Source organism: Myotis nattereri, assembly GCF_964212035.1.
Source record: "Myotis nattereri genome assembly, chromosome: 17".
Lineage (NCBI taxonomy): Eukaryota > Metazoa > Chordata > Mammalia > Chiroptera > Vespertilionidae > Myotis > Myotis nattereri.
Genome location: NC_138092.1, coordinates 50,922,919 through 50,944,980, shown reverse-complemented (window position 1 = coordinate 50,944,980; position 22,062 = coordinate 50,922,919). Strand labels below are relative to the sequence as shown.

The 22,062-nt window shown below is 46.8% G+C and overlaps 1 protein-coding gene across 4 annotated transcripts in view; it reads right to left on the bottom strand.

The window, feature by feature from the left end:
• Window positions 1-18,644, bottom strand: part of LRRCC1 (leucine rich repeat and coiled-coil centrosomal protein 1) — a 31,446-nt gene extending 12,802 nt beyond the window's left edge. Inside the window, exons 1-11 of one of the 4 annotated variants that reach the window (XM_081111029.1) lie at window positions 18,396-18,637; window positions 16,336-16,541; window positions 15,948-16,013; window positions 11,799-11,966; window positions 10,906-11,081; window positions 10,603-10,815; window positions 3,752-3,948; window positions 3,378-3,522; window positions 2,284-2,432; window positions 1,544-1,748; window positions 603-742 (exon numbers count right to left, since the gene is read on the bottom strand). In XM_081111029.1, the coding sequence (XP_080967155.1) occupies window positions 603-742; window positions 1,544-1,748; window positions 2,284-2,432; window positions 3,378-3,522; window positions 3,752-3,948; window positions 10,603-10,815; window positions 10,906-11,081; window positions 11,799-11,966; window positions 15,948-16,013; window positions 16,336-16,541; window positions 18,396-18,484 (1,754 nt within the window). In that variant the 5' untranslated portion in view covers window positions 18,485-18,637. Of the gene's footprint in view, window positions 1-602; window positions 743-1,543; window positions 1,749-2,283; window positions 2,433-3,377; window positions 3,523-3,751; window positions 3,949-10,602; window positions 10,816-10,905; window positions 11,082-11,798; window positions 11,967-15,947; window positions 16,014-16,335; window positions 16,542-18,395 lie in introns of all 4 variants that reach the window. The other 3 variants (XM_081111030.1, XM_081111031.1, XM_081111032.1) reach the window with 3 other exon arrangements.
• Window positions 18,645-22,062: the final 3,418 nt, after the last annotated feature.

Here is a 22,062-nt window from a genome sequence, read left to right as displayed (position 1 = left end):
TATCTGGCCCTTGGAAGGAAACGTTGATTAGCAGCTGCTCCACAGGAGTGAAGAAGCACTGAGCACGGTGTCACTGGGAGATCCAATAAAAGTTTTTTGCACATGCCAATGACCAACTTTAGGTTGGATTTGCAGAAATGTAGGAAGTTTCCAGGTAAGTGCCCACACCTCAGTAAGTCACCTGTGTCTGTGAGCTGCCACTGCACTAGGAGGGGACCCTACCACATACACAAGCAGCCCCTCCATGTGCTCTGCAACTAGCCTCCCACTGCTCAGTCCTGGCTCCTGTTTGTGGAGGGAGATGGGAGGGGGTTAGGGGGGAGGAGGAAGAACCAAGCAGCTTCTTTCCTTTGCTTGACTGTCCCCACTGCCTGGTGCGCTTTCATTTACCTGTGCTCTTTTTTAAAAAAATGTATTTTTATTGATTTCAGAAAGGGAGTGATAGAAACAGTAATGATAAAAAAGAATCATTGATTGGCTGCCTCCTGTACACACTGGGGATCGAGCCCGCAACCGGGCATGTGCCCTAACTGAGAATTGAACTGTGACCTCCTGGTTCATAGGTCGAAGCTCAACCACTGAGCCACACCAGCGGCGTTTACCTGTGCTCTTGCTCCTTCAGTGCAAGAAGCTCGTGAAGCTGCTGCACCTGCTCCTTTTCTTGCTGAAGGGAAGTTCGAAGTAAGTTAATTTCTCGGTCGGCAGCCGCCGCCTTGAGCTCTACCTCTTCGATAAGCCGCATCTGGGGAAAACACACAATTTTAGTACTTAAGACCATAACTCCCTGCTTCCATTGTCAGTTCCCCAGGAAAAGTGCCTTCTAAATAACAGAACCTAGTGCCCAAACTGACTTTCAAAATGTCCTAGGTCCGTGGTTGGCAAACTGGGGCTTGCGAGCCACATGCGGCTCTTTGGCCCCTTGAGTGTGGCTCTTCCACAAAATACCACATGCGGGCGAGCAAGTACAGTGCAATTGAAACTTCATGGCCCAGGCGCAGAAGTCAGTCGGACAGTTTGCCAACCACTGTCCTAGGTGATGATGCTGTGGTCACATCAGTGACAGCCCTGGCAGCAGCGACACTCGCTTTGTCTGCTGCTCAACTCATCCAGATCAGAAAGTGTGAAGTGAGGGACCTTGAGATCAAAAGAGAAACAGACACACAGAGACAGAGAACAGACTGGCGCGGCTGTCAGAGGGGAGGGGGGTTGCAGGCCTAAGTGACATGGACGAAGGGATTAAGAGAAAAATATACAGATGATGTATTATAGAACTGAACACCTGAAACCTATAGAATGTTATTCATCAATGTCACCCCAATAAATTCATTAAAAAAAACAAAAACCCTTCAGCTGCCCCAAAGAGCCTTTACGTCCTGGCTCTGGGAACACAGCCTAGCAACCTGCAACACGTCCACCAAGTCTTCTGATGGCCTTGTGAGTGCAGGAGCCTTCATTCAGTAACTCCACAGCTCACTCGCCTCCAGTCCACCGGACAACCAGAGCCGCTTCCACCGGAGCCAGGCTGCCGACGGGACAGCAATACCTGTGCCGTCTGCTGCTGCCCTTTCTGCCGCTCCATCTTCTCTAACGCTCTCTCCAGGGCTCTCAGGTGTCGGATGTGATCCTCTTGCTGGTCTCTCGCTTTAATTAATTCAATGGTCAGTTTTTTAATTTCATTTTGAAGTTTGTGAACCATAACTTCGAGTTGCACTTTGGAATTTCTCTCTTTAAAAATAATCTCCTTTAACCTAAAACAGAAATCAGATGCATATATTACTCATTTAAAGAGAAAAACTGTAGTCAACATCAAAGGTCACAGTGGAGAGGAAGAATGCAGTATGTTTCAAACTCACACTAGATTAAAAAAAAGGCTGAAAATCAGAGTCCCTGCCCCTCTCCCACCCCTGAAGCTAACACTGTGCCACAAGGCACAACACACTTCCTGGATGAATGAAACGTCACCGTATGTGAACTTCCTTCGCCAGCAAGCTCTGCTGAGCCACTGGTTTCAGGCACTGTGTGGGGTGTGGCCCTCCTGGCCAGCAGGACAGAGGGGTGCAGCCTGTGCCTTCCAGGAGCGCTTGCTGGTCCTCACTCGGCAGGTATATCCATCTACCTGACCCCTCTGGCTGAGCCCAAACGAACGGGGCCTGCATTCTTTGTTCCGAACAAGCTGCTGAAGCACTAATGCTTTAGCCACAACATGGCTCTGATCTCACTTCAGCCGCTGAAATGGAGGGTTCCCGCTGCGAGGTCATGCTCCAGGCTGGGCCGTGCCCTTACCTATCTGTGGTGAGCAGAGCCAGGCTGTGGATGTCCTTCTTTTCGTTTGCATGTTTATGCAGCTCATCGATATAATCCATGAGCTTCTTTTCAGCTTGTTCAGCTTTCCACCTCTTCTCTCTCTCCTGGTCTAGCTGCTCAACAAGTATCTGAAAGAAAATAATAGTGTTGTGTGAACTTGGAAAAATTATCTTGCCTCAATTTTCTCATTTATAATATGGAAATAGCAGCACCTCATTCAGAGGCTGTGGGGAGGGTTAAACAAATTAACGGAAGTGAAGTGTACACACCGTGCCAGGCACGTAATGACCACTCAGGAAAGGTTAGCTACCATCACTGTCATGACAATGACTATTATTTTCCTCAATTATATTTCAAGCTTCTGTACTTGAAAAGAAGAGGAGGAAACCAATAGCACAAAAGGTGTGAAACAGTTTAAGAAGTAATTATATTATTGGAAGAACAGCGACATCACAATCAAAACCAGAACTTCACAAGTAAAATAAGGGCAAGTTAATAAAGCTATAAATAAATCAGTCCACCAAAAATTCTTAACAACATGAGAATGATTCTGGCAAATATTGAAGAATTTTAAAATTTTTAAATGCCTCTTAATCTGGAATCCATGGACCCCTAATTGGGTTTCGGGAGAGTCCTGAAAACCCTGAATTAGCATGCCTGTGGTGCGTCTAAGGGCAGACTTCCCTGCGAAGCCCCAGATTTCCTTAGACACGTGGGTGTCTGAGAGCCAGAAGTTAGGAAGCACTGCCGGGAATAAGAACGTGAACATTTAGACAGGCCGTCTTCTCCACAGGAAAGTTAACACAGGGTCTCACTGGAATCTGATTTAAGTAAGTGTGTAATTGCCATATCTTCAAAAATTACACAAATAACAACATCACACATCTGGAAACCAGGAAGGAAAAATAATTTCCATCACTCCAATAAAAACACACACAATACTTTTTGCTAATAAAGTATTAGCACTGTGCAGGAGTGAGGATGTATCCCAGCACTATTTTTCTGGGACTACCTGTATTTAAACTTAAACCCAAGATCACTTGCATGCATTTCTCTTGAGTCTTTCTCCCTACCCGGTAGGTGTCCTCTGGGCAACTGATGTTCACTTGCATCAGCTCAGTCCTCGGCTCCTCAACCTCCTCCAGTTGGCTACAGTTTGCCAGAGAGGAACATACGTATAAGTCTTTAAAGAAAGGCTGCTTCATTTTACGACTGTAACTGCAAAGAACGAAACAGAAAATAACCCAGAGAATGTGCAGTGTTTATATTTTCCACAAGTGAAGGACACTCTATCCCAGAGAAAGGGATGGTTCTGAATAAACGTACACGGATGCACAGAGCAAGTCTGAGAGCCTGCGGCTGCTGTTAGGCAATAGAGAGCTTGAGGAGGAAGTGCAGTAGTAACTTGTGTGGGCCTTGTCTGAATTTCTAAATCAGAAATAAGTACCTTATGGAAGTGTTGCTGTTTTTGTTGTAGTGCTTAATAGTCTGAATTGTTTTGGAATAGTATGGGATTTTCGATCTTCGAGGAACTTTTCTATTGCATTCTTTTCTGTTGCCATAGTCACTTTCAGAAGTTATATCCATGTCTCTTTTCAGTATCAGGTCTTTCTCGGGAACATTATCTATTAAAGAGCTAGAAGTCTAGAATAAAAAACCAACAAAGTTTGATTCGGTATACAAGACTAAAATTTGAAATCTCCTACACTATGATGGGCTCTTACAAGGTCAAGGGTCTGTAAAGTCAGAAAGCTTGGAATTAAACATGGGGAATCAGCTTCTGGTGTGGACAAGTAAGCTCCTATGGGTGGACTCTCTCAGGTAACAATTATAAACTCTGGGAAAAATAAAAACAAAACAACAAACAAAATCTACTTGTAGGCCCTGAGAAATGAACAAATACAAGCTTATTCTAGAGTAATTGACACATGGGAAAATAACTAGACGGGGTGCTTCCGTCTCTGTGGTTTTAGCCTGAGGATATGGCCAGTGAGTGCTGTGCAGGGGTGAGGATGTATCCCAGTGAGCGCTGTGCAGGGGTGAGGATGTATCCCAGTGAGCGCTGTGCAGGGGTGAGGATGTATGCCAGCGAGCACTGGGCAGGGGTGAGGATGTATGCCAGCGAGCGCTGTGCATGGGTGATGATGTAGCCCAGCGAGCGCTGTGCAGGGGTGAGGATGTATCCCAGCGAGCGCTGTGCAGGGGTGAGGATGTATCCCAGCGAGCGCTGTGCAGGGGTGAGGATGTATCCCAGCGAGCGCTGTGCAGGGGTGAGGATGCAGCCCAGCGAGTGCTGTGCAGGGGTGAGGATGTATCCCAGCGAGCACTGTGCAGGGGTGAGGATGTATCCCAGCAAGCGCTGTGCAGGGGTGAGGATGTATCCCAGCGAGCGCTGTGCAGGGGTGAGGATGCAGCCCAGCGAGCGCTGTGCAGGGGTGAGGATGTATCCCAGCGAGCGCTGTGCAGGGGTGAGGATGTAGCCCAGCGAGCGCTGTGCAGGGGTGAGGATGTAGCCCAGCGAGCGCTGTGCAGGCGTGAGGATGTAGCCCAGCGAGCTCTTTGCAGGGGTGAGGATGTATCCCACTGAACGCTGTGCAGGGGTGAGAATGTAGCCCAGTGAGTGCTGTGCAGGGGTGAGGATGCAGCCCAGCAAGTGCTGTGTGGAAGTCCAAAACTCAGGTACAAACATCAGGCTTTGGGGTCTATACAATCAGAGGACAGCGCAGAGATGGCAAGTGAAGGACAACAGTAAGCAGCCCAAGAGACAAAGTGATACAGTTCAAGTCAAAAACAGGGACCCTGGAGGCTGCTAGGGACATGGACTCTCCACAGCGTAACATCACAATATCCAGAATGACCCAGCAACACCCACCCCAGGAGCAGCCAGCCTCACTACTCCCAGGAGAACAGACAGGCAATGGAGGGGGACCCGATTGTGCTCAGTGGCCTGAAAAGTATCCTTGTCATGAATAGAGAGAAAAAAGCTCAGCAGAGAAACAGAAATTATTTTTAAAAAGAGGAAATTTCACATCGGAAAAGTACAACGTCTGAAGTAAAAATTCCCTGGCTGAGCTTCACAGAAGAATGAGGTGACAAAAGAAAGAATCAGTGACCCTGAAGATGGCACAGTGGACATTATTCAGTGTGAAGAATTCCGAGGAGAAAGTTAAGATGTCCAGTCTCAGAAACCTGTGGGACAACGGCAAAGAGCATGTAGACCAGGGGTGGGCAAACTTTTGACTCGAGGGCCACAATGGGTTCTTAAACTGGACCGGAGGGCCGGAACAAAAGCATGGATGGAGTGTTTGTGTGAACTAATATAAATTCAAAGTAAACATCATTACATAAAAGGGTACGGTCTTTTTTTTTTTTAGTTTTATTCATTTCAAATGGGCCGGATCCGGCCCGCGGGCCGTAGTTTGCCCATGGCTGATGTAGACTCTGAATAGAGAGAGAGAATGGGACAGAAAAAGAGTTGAAGAAATAATGCCCGCAAGTTCCCATACACGGGGTTTAAAATGCTCAGAGAAACAAACCATCAGCAGGACAGACATGAAGAAACCCATCCTTAAGCACAATGCAGCCAAAGTGCTGAAAACCAAGAGTAAATATTAAGGAAGTTGAAGGGAAACTGGCAAATCCAAGTCAGAGCTGGACGTTTAACATCTTGCATGCAACCGACAGAACTGCAAACCGTGAGGAAGCCAGGAATCCCGAGGTGCCGTGCAGCTCCCAGCCTGAGGCCACAGCTGCAGACACACACCCTGCGGGAGGCCCAGATGACAGCCACCGAGACAGGCGTGCTGGCCAGGGAACCCTTGTGGAAATGGCCCGGAATGGGCTCTCTGAAAAAACAGAAGTAAATGAGACACTTGTCGAATGTGGCTAATGCAGTCTTTAAAGGAATATTTACTGCTTTGAATGATTAGGTTAGAACATGTCCAAAATCAATAACCTAATAAGCATTTACATTAAGAAGCTAGAAAAAGAAGAGTAAATTAAAAGTAAGTAAAAGAAAAAATAAAATGTAGAAGTTGATATTGTGGGAAAAAGTAGATAAAATGAACAAAGTTGATTTCTGTAGAAATCAACAAAAAGCCAAGCTAAAATGAACAAGACAAAACAAAGAGAGGCCTTTGAATTATGTAAACATTGAATTCATCATTAAGAACCTCCCAGGCCCAGGTGATTTCACTGGTGAACCCTACTGAACATTTAGGGGAGAAATAATTCCAGTCTTACAAACACTTAGAACACAGAGCAGGAGGAACAGTTCTCACCTCATTTACTAGGCAGCTTGCCCCAAACATGAAAACCAAAGACCCTACCATGCAAGTATAAACCAATATCCCTCATGAGCAAAGACATCAAAACCCTTATAAAGAACCAGCAAACTGAATCCAGGAATATATACAAGAGATAATATATCGTGATTAAATGAGGCATACTAGTATATCAAGAACACAATGTTTATCATCTTAAAATTAATCAATGTAGTTCATCCTATTATATTAACCCTTTGAGTGACAACCAATATCCTAGGAACTATGCTAAAATTGCCAAGGCATTTTTGCTGATTTTACAGCAGTTTAGGAAAAAAAACTTCATAAAATTGTAGTACCTGTAAAAAATTAGGCAGATAAATGCCAGTGGTCAATTTTAGAACTACAAACATTCGGCATCATAAGTAACCTGCACTTAGGCGCCATCTGTCAATAAAGAGTGAACTACTAGCACCTAATAGTGACACTGCAGGAGGAGTGCGATAGTGCTCCCGGCATGCTTAATAAAGAGTAAAAAAATCAAGATTATTTCAATAGATGCAAAAACATTTGATGAAAAAAAATTCAGCACCATCAGAAAATGCAGAACAGAAGTAAAGGATTTGATACAGGACATTTATGAACAACGTACCACTAGCATCACACTTCATGGTCACATAGAGAGAGCTCTGGGCCAGGAGGCGCCCACCTCACCATTTCGTTCAGCCCTGCACTGGAGACCTCAGCCGTTGCAATAAAGCAAAAGGAGCAGCAAAGAGATCAGGGAAGAAGGAAGAAGTCTGTGGATGATTGTTTATGTAGAAAATCATCAGCAAGACATAGAACAAGGACTAGACTAATACATTCAGCAAGGTGACAGGACACAAGTCATGTACACAAAAATCAACCACACTTTTACGTACAAGCAGCAATCAAGTGGGACACAAAACTACAAAAGTTGTTCAGTTTACAAACAATTATAAAACAAAATTTAATACAAAATTTTATACAGATGTGTAAAACTTGTATGTTGAAAACTACTGCTGAGAACAATGAAACAGACCTAAATAACAGAGATAAGTTCACAAATTTACGACTCAATATTAAGATATAAATTTTTCAGAAACAGACAAGCTGATTCTGAGGCTTAAAGAAATGCAAGGAACGTAGAATACCCAACATAATTTTGGGGCATAAAAAGAAAGAATTGTAAGACTTACATTACCAGACTTATAAAATTACTACGAAACAAAAATCAAGACGGTGTGGTTTTGGCATAAGATAAAAAACAATAGAACAAAGAAACTGAAAAAAGGGATCAGAAATAGATTCTATAATTTATAAGGTCATATAATTTTTTATTTTATGTATTTATTTTTGCTTGGTTAATCCTCACCGAAGATATTTTTTCCACTGATTTTTAGAGAGAGTGGAAGGGAGGGGGGAGAGGGAGAGAGAGAAACATGATGTGAGGGAGATACATCAATAGGCTGCCTCCTGTACGTGCCCGGCCAGGGCAGTATGGAATCTGCGACCCAGGTACATGCTCTTGCCTAGAAATTGAACCTGTGACCCTTTGGTGCATCAACACCACCCAGGGGAGGAAAGAACAGCCTTTCCCACAAGTGGTGCTGGGAAAACTGCCCACCCACAGAGAGGCATGGACTCCGACTGCTTCCCACACGCACAGACCTCAGCTTTTTGGAGAGTAACACAGGACAATGTCATCATGACTTGGGTGACTTGGGGATACCCAAGAATTTTAAAATGCACCGAATGCAATAACCATCAAAGAAAAAATGATACAATTTGTGAGAAAATACCCACAAATATTTGACAAATACATGACCAATATCTGACATTAGAATTCAGGACATAGAATGAATTCTTGTGTGTGTGTGTGTGGCTGGTCACATGGAGCCCTTCCTGCCTCTCCAGCATGCTCACCTGGAGAGGCTGCGGGGATGCCAGCTACTGCTTTCTCTCCCTTCCCAAACAGAGACAGCGTGGGCTGGAGCTGCAATGCCCCATCACAGGGAGACTCGAAGGAATTCTTATAACCCAGTAATAAACTAGCAACTCAATAAAATATGGGCAAAAAGTTTGAACAGACACTTCACAAAAGATTTATGACTACTCAGTAAGCCCATGGAAAGTGCTCAGCTCTGCCGACCATTAGTGACATGCAAATTCAAGCACGGTGCACACCAGAACACAGTCAGCAGAGTGGCTGCAATGAGGTCAGTGCTAACAGCACAGTGCGGGGGGGCAGGGGGGGACAGGGCCAAGGGGAACTGAGGGGGGGGGGGTCAGGACTGGGCGGAGACAGCAGCACGGCCCCTTGGGCACTGCTGGCGGGACTGCATGCACTGGCACCCAGAGGCTCTGGCAGTGCCCGTGTAACTGAGCACACACCCAGCCCCACTCCAGACAGTCCGCTTCCAGCTGTTCACGGACGGGAAGGGAAGACCTAAGTTCACACACAGACTTATCAGCAACGGCCACAGACGTGGAGCTAATCTGGCGGAACCTCAGGAGGACAATGACAAATAATCGCTGGTATATCGTACAGGGGACCACGACAGAGCAGTGAAAACAAGTAGGGACAGTCGTGCCCACACTGATTTCCAGGTCATCAGGCACGAGGCTCAACGGCCCCCCTACAGAGGACGCTCAGGTCTCCCGGTTTCCGCTCTAGGGAACAGGACAGTGAGCGTGACCCTACCTACTGGACCGGGCCATCATGAGAAAGATGTGCGAGTGCAAGAGAAGCTGCCAAATGCGCTTCATGTTTAAGTTCAGCTGAAATCTAAGTTCTGACACTGGTCGAAGAGTCGGCCATGAGAAAAGATGGGCAGGAAACCTGAGGAGACGGAGGCCCAGAAGTATGTCAACAATAGCAAAGCATGCCAGGCCAGCGCTGCAGCCCAGCCCTCTCACCACCTCCTCTGCGGCCCCAAAGGAACCCAATCTGCGCTCCGGCACGAGGAATCCTGGCAGCCTCACTCACTCTCTCCCCCCCTCACCAGCGGGGGCCGTGTTTATCTGGCACTGCTGGTACCACAGCTACGACAATACTTCAGGATTATTAAAAACCCACCGAACCAAAAACATCCCATAAGCGTTGTCTGCTTCCCACCCCCACTCCAGTTTCAGAAAATAATTAAGTATTAAAATTACAAATTTTGAGGTCAAACTGACATTTGACTAACAGCCTCGCCTTTCGGGGGAGGCTGGGACCCCGACAGCAGCGAGTCCAGGACTGTAGCTCACCCTAAACAGCAGTGTAAGGGGCAAAGTCGAATAAGTAACTCAGGGAAGTAGAGATTCATTTGGGGAAGGTCTACTGTAAAGAGTCGAAGGAGATCGCCAAAACCGGTTTGGCTCAGTGGATAGAGCGTCGGCCTGCGGACTGGAGGGTCCCAGGTTCGATTCCGGTCAAGGGCATGTACCTTGGTTGCGGGCACATCCCCAGTGGGAGATGTGCAGGAGGCAGCTGATCGATGTTTCTCTCTCATCGATGTTTCTAACTCTCTATCTCTCTCCCTTCCTCTCTGTAAAAAATCAATAAAATACATTTAAAAAAAAAAAAAAAAAAAAAAAAGAGTCGAAGGAGGAAATCTATGAATTAATTTGGATTCAGCTGTGGGTTCCAGAAGTGGTTTTGACCTTTAAACAACTGAAGAGATGACAGAAGAGGTCAAAAGTGACTCCCAATCCCCCCTGTTCACAGGCAGGTGCAGAGAGAGTTTGAAGTAATAGGGGAGCAGTGGAAATAGGGGAAGCATAACAGAAATCACATTAGAAGGTCTAGAGGAGGACGAGGAAATGAGGGGAAAGTGCATCGCTGTTCCCGCCCCGGGGACGGTACCAAGCCCACCTCTGGAAAAGACAAGAACTGACAGACACGCACGCAGACACGTGCACAAATGCAGTACAGTGCTTCTGAGGTCCGCTTGAACCAACTTTCACTTTACATTTTTTGAACTATTTCTTCAACAAACACAGGACTTAGTAAAATAGGAAAAATAGTTACTTCATTGAGAAGCTGTAAAAACTGATCATCTAATTTCTGAAGTTTCATCTCATTCTGAAAATCTCTATCATGATTATCCTTCTCTGGCTCAGAAGGCGGGCACACGGACATAAAAGACGGCAGCCCCGTGTCAGTTGGAGGACTTGCAAACGGGTCCAGGGGGGCCATGTCATCACCCGTGGGGGCCGTCACCACCGGCAGGCCGTCAGCGATCTAGGACAGATACCACCAGACCCTCAACATGTGCACTGACGAAGGACAAGCTGAAGGCATCTTTGTATTAGGGAAAACCCAATACCATACCTCATCTTCACTGATATTTAGGGGAGAATCAGATGAAACCAAATTATCCAAAAGACCTTCGAAGCACTGCAGACTTGAGGAATTTATCTGTGACAGGTCTACCGGCTCACCAAATATGTTCTTGCAGTCCAGGATTCGAAGCTGTGGCAGGGTCTGCAGCATAATTGCTTGGTACCCTGGAGACATATTCAAAATGAAAACTCATGCATTAAAGAAGTTAATTACTTGGAGATTCAACTGAATTTGTCAGCTACCAGAGGTACCTACAACTGCCTAGAGTTACACTCTAAGATAATCTCACAATGATAATTTAATTCTGAGGCACTCACTTATCTATAATAAAAGCGTAATATGCTAATTAGACAGGAGAGTTTAATGACCTTCCGGATGTCCTTCCAGACAAAGCCACGGTGGCAGGGGCCAAGGCAGAGGCAGTTAGGGGCGATCAGGCAGGCAAGTAGAGTGGTTGGGGCAATCAGGCAGGCAGGCGAGTGGTTAGGGGCGATCAGGCAGGCAAGTAGAGTGGTTGGGACAATCAGGCAGGCAGGCGAGTGGTTAGGGGCGATCAGGCAGGCCAGCCAGCAGTCAGGAACCAGCGGTCCCAGATTGCGAGAGGGTGCAGGCCGGGCTAAGGGACCACCCTCCACCGCCGCACGAATTTCGTGCACCAGGTCTCTAGTCAAATTTAAAACTGTTTAACGGAGTCACTAATTTATTCACTGTGTTATTCTTTTAATAGCAACTTAGTTTGTCTAAAAAAATATTTTATTTTGCAATTATGTTTTTCCAAATCCGTAATAAAATGCTGAAAAGCTTAAGACAAATGAAAGCAAGTTCTAAGCACCAGCTGCTGTGAACACCGTTATAAAGTGCAGTGAATTGGAGGGTCCTACCCGGCACCCGACAGACAGGGTTATCCTCGCCATTCTTCTCCAAAACCAGGTTCGTCAGGAAGTGCAAGCCCACCACGCACTGGAGCAGGTGGTGGATGCTGTCTATGCAGTTGCTGTGCAGGTCGATGTATCTAAGCTTATGTTTGATTCCATGAAGGGGCATCAAACCTGCAAGATGAAAAAACCCTGCTGATGCCACAGCAGCCATTTCCCCAACAGCTCATGGAACACGTGATGTGGGTTCTACTTCGAGGCGAAGGCACAGGGCGAGCGAGGCCTCGCTGCGAAGCTGCACCGCGTGGAGAGTGTCAGTCAAGTCCTCTTGTTTTGAGAACAGAGGCCCCTGGTATGAGTTCCATTCAAACAAAACTCTCAGGCCTCCTAGGCCATGCAGGAACTTACAGAACAAGCAAGGCTCCAGGCTCCTTCCTGATAAGCAAACACTGAATAAGCTTCCATTGTTGGTTTGAGCATAAAATACAAATAGCATTTGATTTAGTCCCTGGTAATACCTATAGCCCCAGCTTATCTGGGGTGTGGTAAGCCAGGAACCCCACCCTGACAGCCTCATGTGCCCTACTCAGGTACCCCTAGAGCGCTGGCTGTTTTACTATTTTGCTCATTTGTTCATTAGATTCCACATGTGGTATTTGTCTTTCTCTGACTGGCTTATTTCACTTAGTATAATGCTCTCCAGGTCCATTCATACTGTCCCAAAAGGTAAGAGATCCTTTTTTATTGCCGCATAGTATTCCATGGTGTAAATGTACCACAGCTTTTGTATCCACTCCTCTGATGGAAACCTGGGCCGCTTCCAGATCTTGGCTACTGTAAATTATGGTGCTACGACGCAGGGCGCAACTGGCCGTTTCTCTTTCCTGCCTCAGAACCTGCTTCCAAGCAGAGCTTGCTGAGCAAAGGTGCAGCCCGAAATGTGCCTGCAGGGCTCCCTCAGCCCTGGAGAAGGGAGCTTGTCAGTGGACCGTGCCCCAGCCTCCCTTCTCTTGGAAGGGCCATTCTGAGATGCAGCTGCACTGTAAGGTCCTGCTCCACATTCCTGGCTATCCCTAGTGTCCCTCCTCCATCCACAGGCTCTCCAGGACCTCCCGCACTCCTGCAGTGCCATGGCTGCAAACACCATCGACGTGTCACATCTCAGCTCCAACTGATTACACTAACACACACACACTCGTCACTGGCTGTCCCCTAGTGTCCCTCCTCCATCCACAGGCTCTCCAGGACCTTCCGCAGTGTCATGATTACAAACACCACCAATGTGCCAGATCTCAGCTCTAACCCAATTACTCACATATGTGCATGTGCGCGCGCACACACACACACTCACGTCTCACCCCATCTCAAACCTGCTCCTCCCCAATCATCACACATCAGGAAGCAATACCATCATCTGCCTGTTACTTCAGGGAAAACTCGTGTTCATCATCTGGGATTTCTTTCTCTTCCATGCCCTCATCGCACCCATCAGCGAGGCCTATGACCTCCACATGTAAAACGCATTTAGCCATCTCCCGTCTCCACCCAGTCCAGGTCTCACCCTCTCCTCTGGACACCTGGAGCAGCTTCCCACTGACTCCCACTCCCGTCCTAACACCCATCCTCCTCATTCAGCCCAAGTGATCCTTAACACATGCGCGACGTCACTTGTTTAAAGCCCTCCCATGGCCCCCGTTGTACCTACGACAACATGCAAATGTCACCCTTTGCCTGCTTGCTCATCTCTCTTCTGCACACGAACCCCATTTGCTGTGCTCCAGCCACACTTCCTTCCTCTGCTCCGAGGTCCAACTTGCTCGCTTGAGCCCTAGCGTGCCACATGCTCTAGCACACACACTGCCGCGTTCTGCTCTCTAGCGAGGTGTTTCTGAATAAAATACATCATTCCAAGAATTAGCTATTAGAACTTCCAGGGTTGCCTATGACATTTTCTTCATATTCCTTCTCTCAGACAGTCACTAAAATTCACACTTCTTAGGTGTGGAGTTCCATGTGCTTTGACCAACATGTAGTTTTTTTTAACCATGACTAAGATATAGAACATTTATTTCCACCACCCCAATCAGTGTGTCCCTATGTAGGCAATTTTCTCTCCCCAGGTTCAAGCCCTGGCGACTGATGGTCTGTTTTCTGCCCCTATAACTTTGCCTTTGTTAGATGGCACATATTGGATTCACACAGGGTAGCCTTTTGTGCATGCTTTCATTTTGCACAATTCCTTTTTAGATTCATCCACGCTGCAGCATGTTCCAATAGCTCGTTCCTCTCTATGGCCTTAGTATTCCATCTTGTGCTGCATCACAATTTCTGTTTCCCAGGTGACAGGTAAGTGAGTGGTTTCCAGTTTTTAGAGATTACAGATAATCACAGAAACCTGATTATATGAAAAGCTATATAAACATACAAACACTCATGTACAGGTCTCTGATTAGACATATTTTCATTTCTCTTTGGTAAATGCCTAGAGTGGGATTGCATATAAACGTACATGTAACCTTATAAGAAACCTTCAAACTGTTTCCCAAAATCCTTATACTACTTTGAATTCTACCAGCAACGGATGTAAATTCTAGATGCTCCATAATCATTCCCTACAAGAACTTTATCTGTCCAGCCTGGCTGGTATGGCTCTGTGGCTGAGGGGCGACCCATGAACCAGGAGGTCATGGTTCAATTCCTCCTGGTCAGGGCACATGCCCTGACTATGGGCTTGATCAAGGCAGCTGATGGATGTCTCTCTCTCATTGATGTTTCCATTTCTCTAGCCTTCTCCCTTCCTCTCTCTCTAAAAATCAATAAAAAACATAAAAAAAGAATTCTATCTGTCCACAGGTACTCTTTAATAAATATTTGTTGATAAGTAAATTACTCTCTTATCTAAGATTCATATTTTTCAGATAAGGAAACTGCATCCAAAAAGTGACAGACTTTGCTCAACAACGCACAACAGTGACAGGCCTACAGCCAATACTCAAACCTAATACTTTCACATCTTTGGGGGGAAAATTTAAAATACTGCTGCTACTTCAGCTTAAGGGTGGAGACTAGGTCATTTCTTTTTTTGTATGCTAAACACCTGGCGTAGGGTAGGATTTTTCTAGTAGGGGAGAAAACCAATGAATGAATAAGGCTGTTTCAAATATCGATTGAGTTTATGAAGATAGAGAAAATAGTTATCCAATAATTTGATGAATAACTATGAAACTTTTTTTCACTTTATCAGTGTATCACTTTAATCAGTTAAAAAGTAGGTAATTTTTTACCTTTTTAGACATACTGAAGTAAAAAAGAAAAAACATGTATTTGATCTTCAATTTGTAATGGCCTTTGGGATGCTTTACACTCATACTGTCCAATCTGGTAGGACGGCCTCAGGTGGCTTTGTAATTTAAACTTAAGTTTGATTGAAAGTAAATAAAATGACAAATCCAGTTCCTCGGTGCACTAGGCACATTTCAAATGCTTGCATGGCACACTGGGTGCTTTGATAGGCAGCGCAAATGTAGAATGTTTTTATCACTGTAAGAAGTTCTACTGGAATTCTTCCTCTCTAGAACAGTATATTCATTAATTATCTAAGATTAAAATACCATTTCCCCCCAAAGAGGTCCTTCTATCCAAGTTTGTCCTGTTACAGACCACCCTAGTTTTAATCCCAATTCTTCATTCAGTGGTAGCTTTGGTACCAACACATTCTCTAGATGAGATTTTTGGTCAAAAATTGTATTATTCAGCTTTCTGACATGCTAAGCTCATTCTAACTCACCACACATGGCAAATATTCAGCATTATAGAAAAACTAGAGGCCTGGTGCATGAATTCGTGCACGGGTGGGGTTCCTCGGCCTGGCCGGCAATCGGGACCATCTTGCCCATCACCCAGTCCTGATTGGGCCTATCGTGGCCGGCTGGCAGAGGGTAGGGACCGCAGGATGTTACCAGCTGGCCCTGATGGGGGCCGATCAGGGCCATCCGGCTGGGGGAGGGACTGTGTGAGGTTGGCCGGCCATGGGAGGTTGGCTGTGGGAGTGCACTGACCACCAGGGGGAAGCTCCAGCATTGAGTGTCATAGCAACCTGTCAACCAGTTGTAACAGTCGCTTAGGCTTCTATATATATAAAGCACATCTACTTACCACTTAAATCATTTATGTGGTTATAGGATAAATTCAGTCTAGTCAGATTAATTAGTGCTTCAAGTCCTAAAATAAAATAAAATAAAATAAAATAAAGCTTTTACAGGATTCAATAATCAATTTATTAAAGCTATATAGTACTGCAATACTATTTCAGACTTTTTGAAGCAAATCTACAGTCAAATTAAATAACAGTAAAATCAATTTTGTTCGTATTTTATAAAATACTTGAAAAAGGCTAATAACTTTTCTAGGAGAAAAATTTTTATATGATAAATTTTAGGGTCAGTTTTCAAAAGTTTACTATTTATCCCATTCTGGGAAGGAAAAAAAATGGACTTCAGTCATCTTCCTTATTCAAAGTATTACATGAAAATCACTTACACACCTTCTATTTTTGTGATCAAATTGCTGGACAAATTTAAAGTGCGTAGTTTTGTCAGTGTGCTTAGCCCTTCGATTTGACTGATTTGATTAGATGACAAATCTAAATGTTGTAAATTCCAGACATGGTCAATGGCTTCAATCTTCGAGATGTTGTTACAATGCAGATTGATGGCATGGAGGGTTGAATCTAAGAATAACTCTGATATGCTATAAAAGAAAATATGTACCATCAAACACAAAAAAATGGATTTTGAAATCATACCAAATAATTAAAATTAACCCAACAGAGTATATATAACTGTGAGCTCTACTCATCTAAAACAATAAAAGTATAATATGCTAATTAGACCAGACAGCTGGACTACCTTCCGGGCAAAGCCGGGGCTGCGAGAGCTGAGCCCCTTGCATGAATTTTGTGCATCGGGCTTCTAGTTCTATAATGAAATTCTTCCTACTTGTAGTAGCCTTGAAATGTCTCACCAGGTATAGCAATTCCTACCACAAAACAGCATTTTGGGACATTTATATAATCAAGAAACCCTCTTAGGAGATGCAGGTGACCCTGGGCATGTCTAGCTTCTCAACATGAAGTGATGAGCACACAGGGAAGGCACCAGGGCAAAGGCCGTGGGGTCCCTACACCCCAGCTCAGAACGGCACTCTACTTTTTTTTGCTGTTCCATGAGTTAACAGCCCGTTTCCTCATCTCATTCAACTCTCACAATACTAAACGGTCGGGATCTAAGGAAACTGACATTTACAGAAATTCAGTAACTTGTCCCAGTTCTTGTAGTTGTTACCTTACTGAGCCGGTATAAATCCAGACCCGGCCCTGCAGTTCACTACTTCCCTCACCGTCCGTAAGGGCTGCTTAACGCAGGATGCAGCCCATTTCAAAAGACACCGCGGGCGCTGCTGTTTCTACTGAAAAAGTGCCCGTCCTCCCTGCTGACTTTGGAATGCACCTCCACTGAATGGAGCGCATCTCCTCATTCTCTCAAGTCGTGCCCTTTACACCAGGGCCCCCCTGGAACCGCCCTCCCAGGAACACAAACGCGCACACGTGCGGAGGAGGGGTGGAGGCGCGGTCATGGCACTGGCTCCATGTTCTGTACGCTCCCCCCCCCCCCAAAAGGAGGCAGCACTTCTAAATGTCAAACTGGCCACCTCTACAGGTCCCCATGACCTCGCCTCCGTCACTTACTGAGCTATTACTTAGTCCAGACCTTATGCTATTAACATGTGTTCTTAATGTCAACCATTTATTTTCCAAAACATCTCTGCTTCTGGAAATTAATACTGTGCAGGTTACGTGGCACAGCAGAAAAAGCAGAGTGACCTTAGACGGAGATGGGTTTGAATTTGAACTTAGCTGCTCACCAGCTGCGAGGCTGGGAAAGTTTTTTACACCGTCCGGTCTCAGGTTTGTCACAAGCAAAACTGCCACCTGGCAGAACTGCGGTGAGGACCAGTGACAAGACAGGTAACATGCACACAGATGGCACTCGGCAAGTGACAGCTACTATCGAATAGAAATACTCCTCTGAAAACCATCCGGCAAATTTCAGACCAGGGTCCAGGCACGACGCTTTAGCAGGAGCAGCCAGGCTCACAGGAAGGGCCGCCGAGGCACCAGGAGCGGAGGGGCCTTCGGTCCCGCCCGCCGGTGAGCCCGTGTCGGCGGGAAACCGGGAGGGAGAGGGAGGGCTGCGAGGTGCGCGGCGGGCAGGGACCGGGACAGGGGCTCCACGCACGAGTCTGGACTGCATGACAGCGGGCATCGGGCCTCCAAAGGGTGAGCTCAGGCCGTCCAAGAAGCACGTGAACGCCGGCGTCGCGGGTCCGCCAAGGGCGGACTGGGACCGGGGCCCGCGGCAGAGCCCGTGCAGGGCGGAGACCGCGGCGTCAGGGTCAGAGAAGGGGCAGTGCAGTGACGGGCAGAACCCGAGGGACAGGGACCCCTCGGCGGGGCGGGGCGGGGCGGGCGGCCCGGAGCTAGCAGGGTGTCGGGGAGGGAGGGAGGCGGCCCCCGGCCCCGCCGCCGGCCCGGCGCGCCCTCACCTCCGCAGGCCTTGGTCCATGCAGCACAGGTCCCCACAGGTGCTGTCGCCGTCCTCATGCTCGACCTCCGCCTGCCCCGGCGCCTCCATGGACGCGGAGGGTGTCTCAACCGGCGCCGGCGCTGCGTCCGCCCGCCCGGAACACGCCTCTCGGAAGTGCGGCCCGCGGGACGGACCCGGCTGCTCCAACCGACCGCGCACTTCCCGCCCGGCTGGTGGCGAAGCCGGAAGTCGGCGCCTCCGCGCCCTGGACTTCGCCTCCTTTTACGGCAGCCTCGGCGTTCGCCGGGCACCTGCCGTAAAGCGAGCAGCTTCCGGTGCGAGGTGCGGGAAAGGGAAGGGTCCTGCCGGTGGCGCCGAGGTGTCAGGTGCTCGCTGGCCGACGCGGAGGCCGGGCCGCGTCCCCAGCCGCCTGTCTCCGCAGGCCGACAGCCTTATCCCCGAGGGTGTCCCCAGCCTGGCCGGCCGGCGCCCGCCTGCCCTCCCAGGGGGTCGGGAGCCCGCGCTCGCCCGGGAGCTCGCACTGTTCGGCGTGGGGAACCCGTGCGAGGTGAACGCGACCGGGGGTAGCGCTTCACTCCATGGAGACCAGAGCTTTCATCCTGGTGACTCCCTGCTTTCGGTAAAACACCGTTGTTGAAATTAACCGAACCGCATCCTTAAAGGAACGAATGTACAATGACATCCTTTCTCAACACCATGTTCTGAAAATTAGGGGTTTTTTTGTCCATTAGATGGTAGCTATAATGTGCAAGCATTATTATTTTTAAATATTATTTTTATTGATTTCAGAGGGAGAGGGAGAGATAGAAACATCGATGATGAGAGAGAATCATTGATCGGCTGCGTCCTGCAGGCCCCTGCCAGGGATCGAGCCTGCCACCTGGGCATGCACCCGGACCAGGAATGGAACCCTGACCTCCTGGCTCATAGGTGGACGCTCAGCCACTGAGCACACTGGTAGGGCTGTGCAGGCATTATTTTACAGGCCCTTTGGGGTCCACGGACCGGACCGTGGAGAACACCTTGTGATGACTCTGGGACCAACTACAGCTGGATGGTGATTGTGGAACAACTGACCTCATCCCCAAGCCCTGCACCCCCCGCCCCCCAAGGCCCCCTGTATGCTCCATCCACAAAGCCTAAAGGGGGATGGACTCTCTTCTGCTCAACTCCTGTGTGCGGGCTCTTTTCAGTAAGCTCGACGGATTGATGTAGTTCAGTGCTTACTTCTATGACTTTGAGACTCAAGAACCTGGCATTCAAGTTCTGGGAACACTAGGAAGAGCCCAGGAGCATTGAAACCCACTGGTGCTATGGGTAGTGGAGAAGGACCCTGAAAGGAAGTTACTGATGATTGAGCGGGTTAGGGGAGCTCTGACAATGCATGGCATTTCAGAAGGAAGAAAATGCGGGAAGAAGGTCAAGGAAACTCCTTATTAGGTTGCTCTCTGAGCCATGGGGATATTAAAAAATGGAGACCAGCCTGGCTGCTGCAGCTCAGTGGTTGAGCATAGACCTATGAACCAGGAGGCCTGATCCTCAGTAGGGGGTATGCAGAAGGCAACCAACCAATCAATACTTTTCTCTCATCACTGATGTTTCTATCCCTCCTGCTCCCTTCCTCTCTGAAATTAATAAAAATATATTTTAAAAATAGTCTTAAAAACAGAGACCAAGGTATAGCTCAACTCTGGAGCTGTCACTACTGAACTAAAACCTGACATGGCCCCTCATTACTTATCAAATAAAGGCCTAAGCTTCTCATCTAATATTGACAATATTCACAGGCCTAACTTGTTAATTTATGATTTATCCATGCCTATCATATTCTAAAATGTGTAGCCACGATTCTCTGTTCCCTGTGACCCCATGCTTTGTCATGTATCTCTAGATTCCTTCAACAAGAGGTGGAGGTGGAAACTCTTTGCTGGCTTTTTGTGACTTTTTATAAAATCAATCAAATTCACTGAACTTCTAGTCCTAGTTCCAAGACATCTGGTGTTAAACCTCAAGACATCTGGCATGCTTCTGCTCATTTTCTCGGAAGACTGTCCAAGCTGATTTCTGTCCCCACTTCAGAGCTGAAGTCCTGAGACTTCCCTTTCTGACCATCCTGGCAGTTCCTGTTGCCTTTCCCCCTTGTTGGATATTGTGTCCTGGACACAATGTTTTTGTTTTTCTCTTGGTTTATACTCTGCTGGAGCATACGTCCCACAGGAGCTTCTGGTAAAGGGCTGTAACTTTACTATGCCTTCAATTTTGAGATGGTCTGAAGGTCATCTTACTGGTCCCCCAACAGTCTTCATTAGCTTTCTGCTTTTTCTAATGCTGATGTTGATTGCCACTCATTCTCCTTTTTAAGTTGCAAAATTTGGTTACATCTCTTATTTGCTGTTGTCTTCTATCTCATTCTTCTTTTTAAAATCATGATCTGTTCATGCGTATTTGATTTCTTTCCTGTCGTGTTAGTGGGGTTTCAGAAGGGAGCAGCTAGCAGCGCATGTCACATCAACCAGCAAACTCTTATCACATTTTTTGTTACCATAATTCTGCAATGACTAATACAGCATTTATATGGTGAAGAACAGAGGGGGGAAAAAGTTGTGCAAGAGGCATTAAATTGCTGCTGCCACATGGAGATCATGCTTTCCTCACTTAGCATCACGAAACAAAATGGACACTAGATGGCTCTATGAAAGCATCTATATTCTGAACAAGCCCTTTAGTTCAAGAATGTGAAGGCATCATAATACCTTTTATAACAAAGGATTATACACACACGCGCACACACACACACACTGAGTGGCCAGATTATTATGACCACCTGACGTTTGTAGGCAAATTAGCTATAATTTTGCACTGAAGTTGCTAGAGGGCCAGACCATTATAAATAGGGAAGCAGGTTGTTTACCATGACAGTAGAAGTGATTTTTTTCTGAAGATATGGGTAAACAATGCGATTTAACAGCCTTCAAACGTGGGAAATTATACACAAACACACACACACACACACACACACCCCGAGTGGCCAGATTATTATGACCACCCCATCAGTACTTCGTTGGGCCACCTTTTGCCTTCAATACTGCGGCGATTCTTCTTGGCATTGACTCCACGAGATGTTGAAAGGTGATGCGAGGAATCTAACACCATGCCTGATGAATAGCACTGTCCAGTTCTGTGAGATTTGATGGTTGTGGAATCAGCTGCCTGATGGCTCTTTTAACTTTGTCCCACAAATGCTCAATTGGATTGAGATCTGGTGATTTGTGGGGGCCACCTAAGCAAGGTAAAGTCTCCCTCATGTTCTTGAAACCACTCCTGCACAATATGAGCACCACATGACTTTTTTCCAATGCTTGACTGTCCAATCCTTGTGTTCCTGTGCGAATTGGAGACGTTTTATCTTGGTAACTGCAGACAGCAAAGGTGTTCAAACAGGCCTTTGGCTTCCATATCCCATATGATGCAGTGTATGGCTAATTTGCCTACAACAGGTAGTCATAATAATCTGGCCACTCACGGTCAAATATATCCCACATTCAAAGGCTGTTAAATCACGTTGTTTACCCATATCTTTAGAAAAAAATCACTTCTACTGTCGTGGTAAGCAACCTGCTTCCCTATTTATAATGGTCTGGCCCGCTAGCAACTTCAGCGTGAAT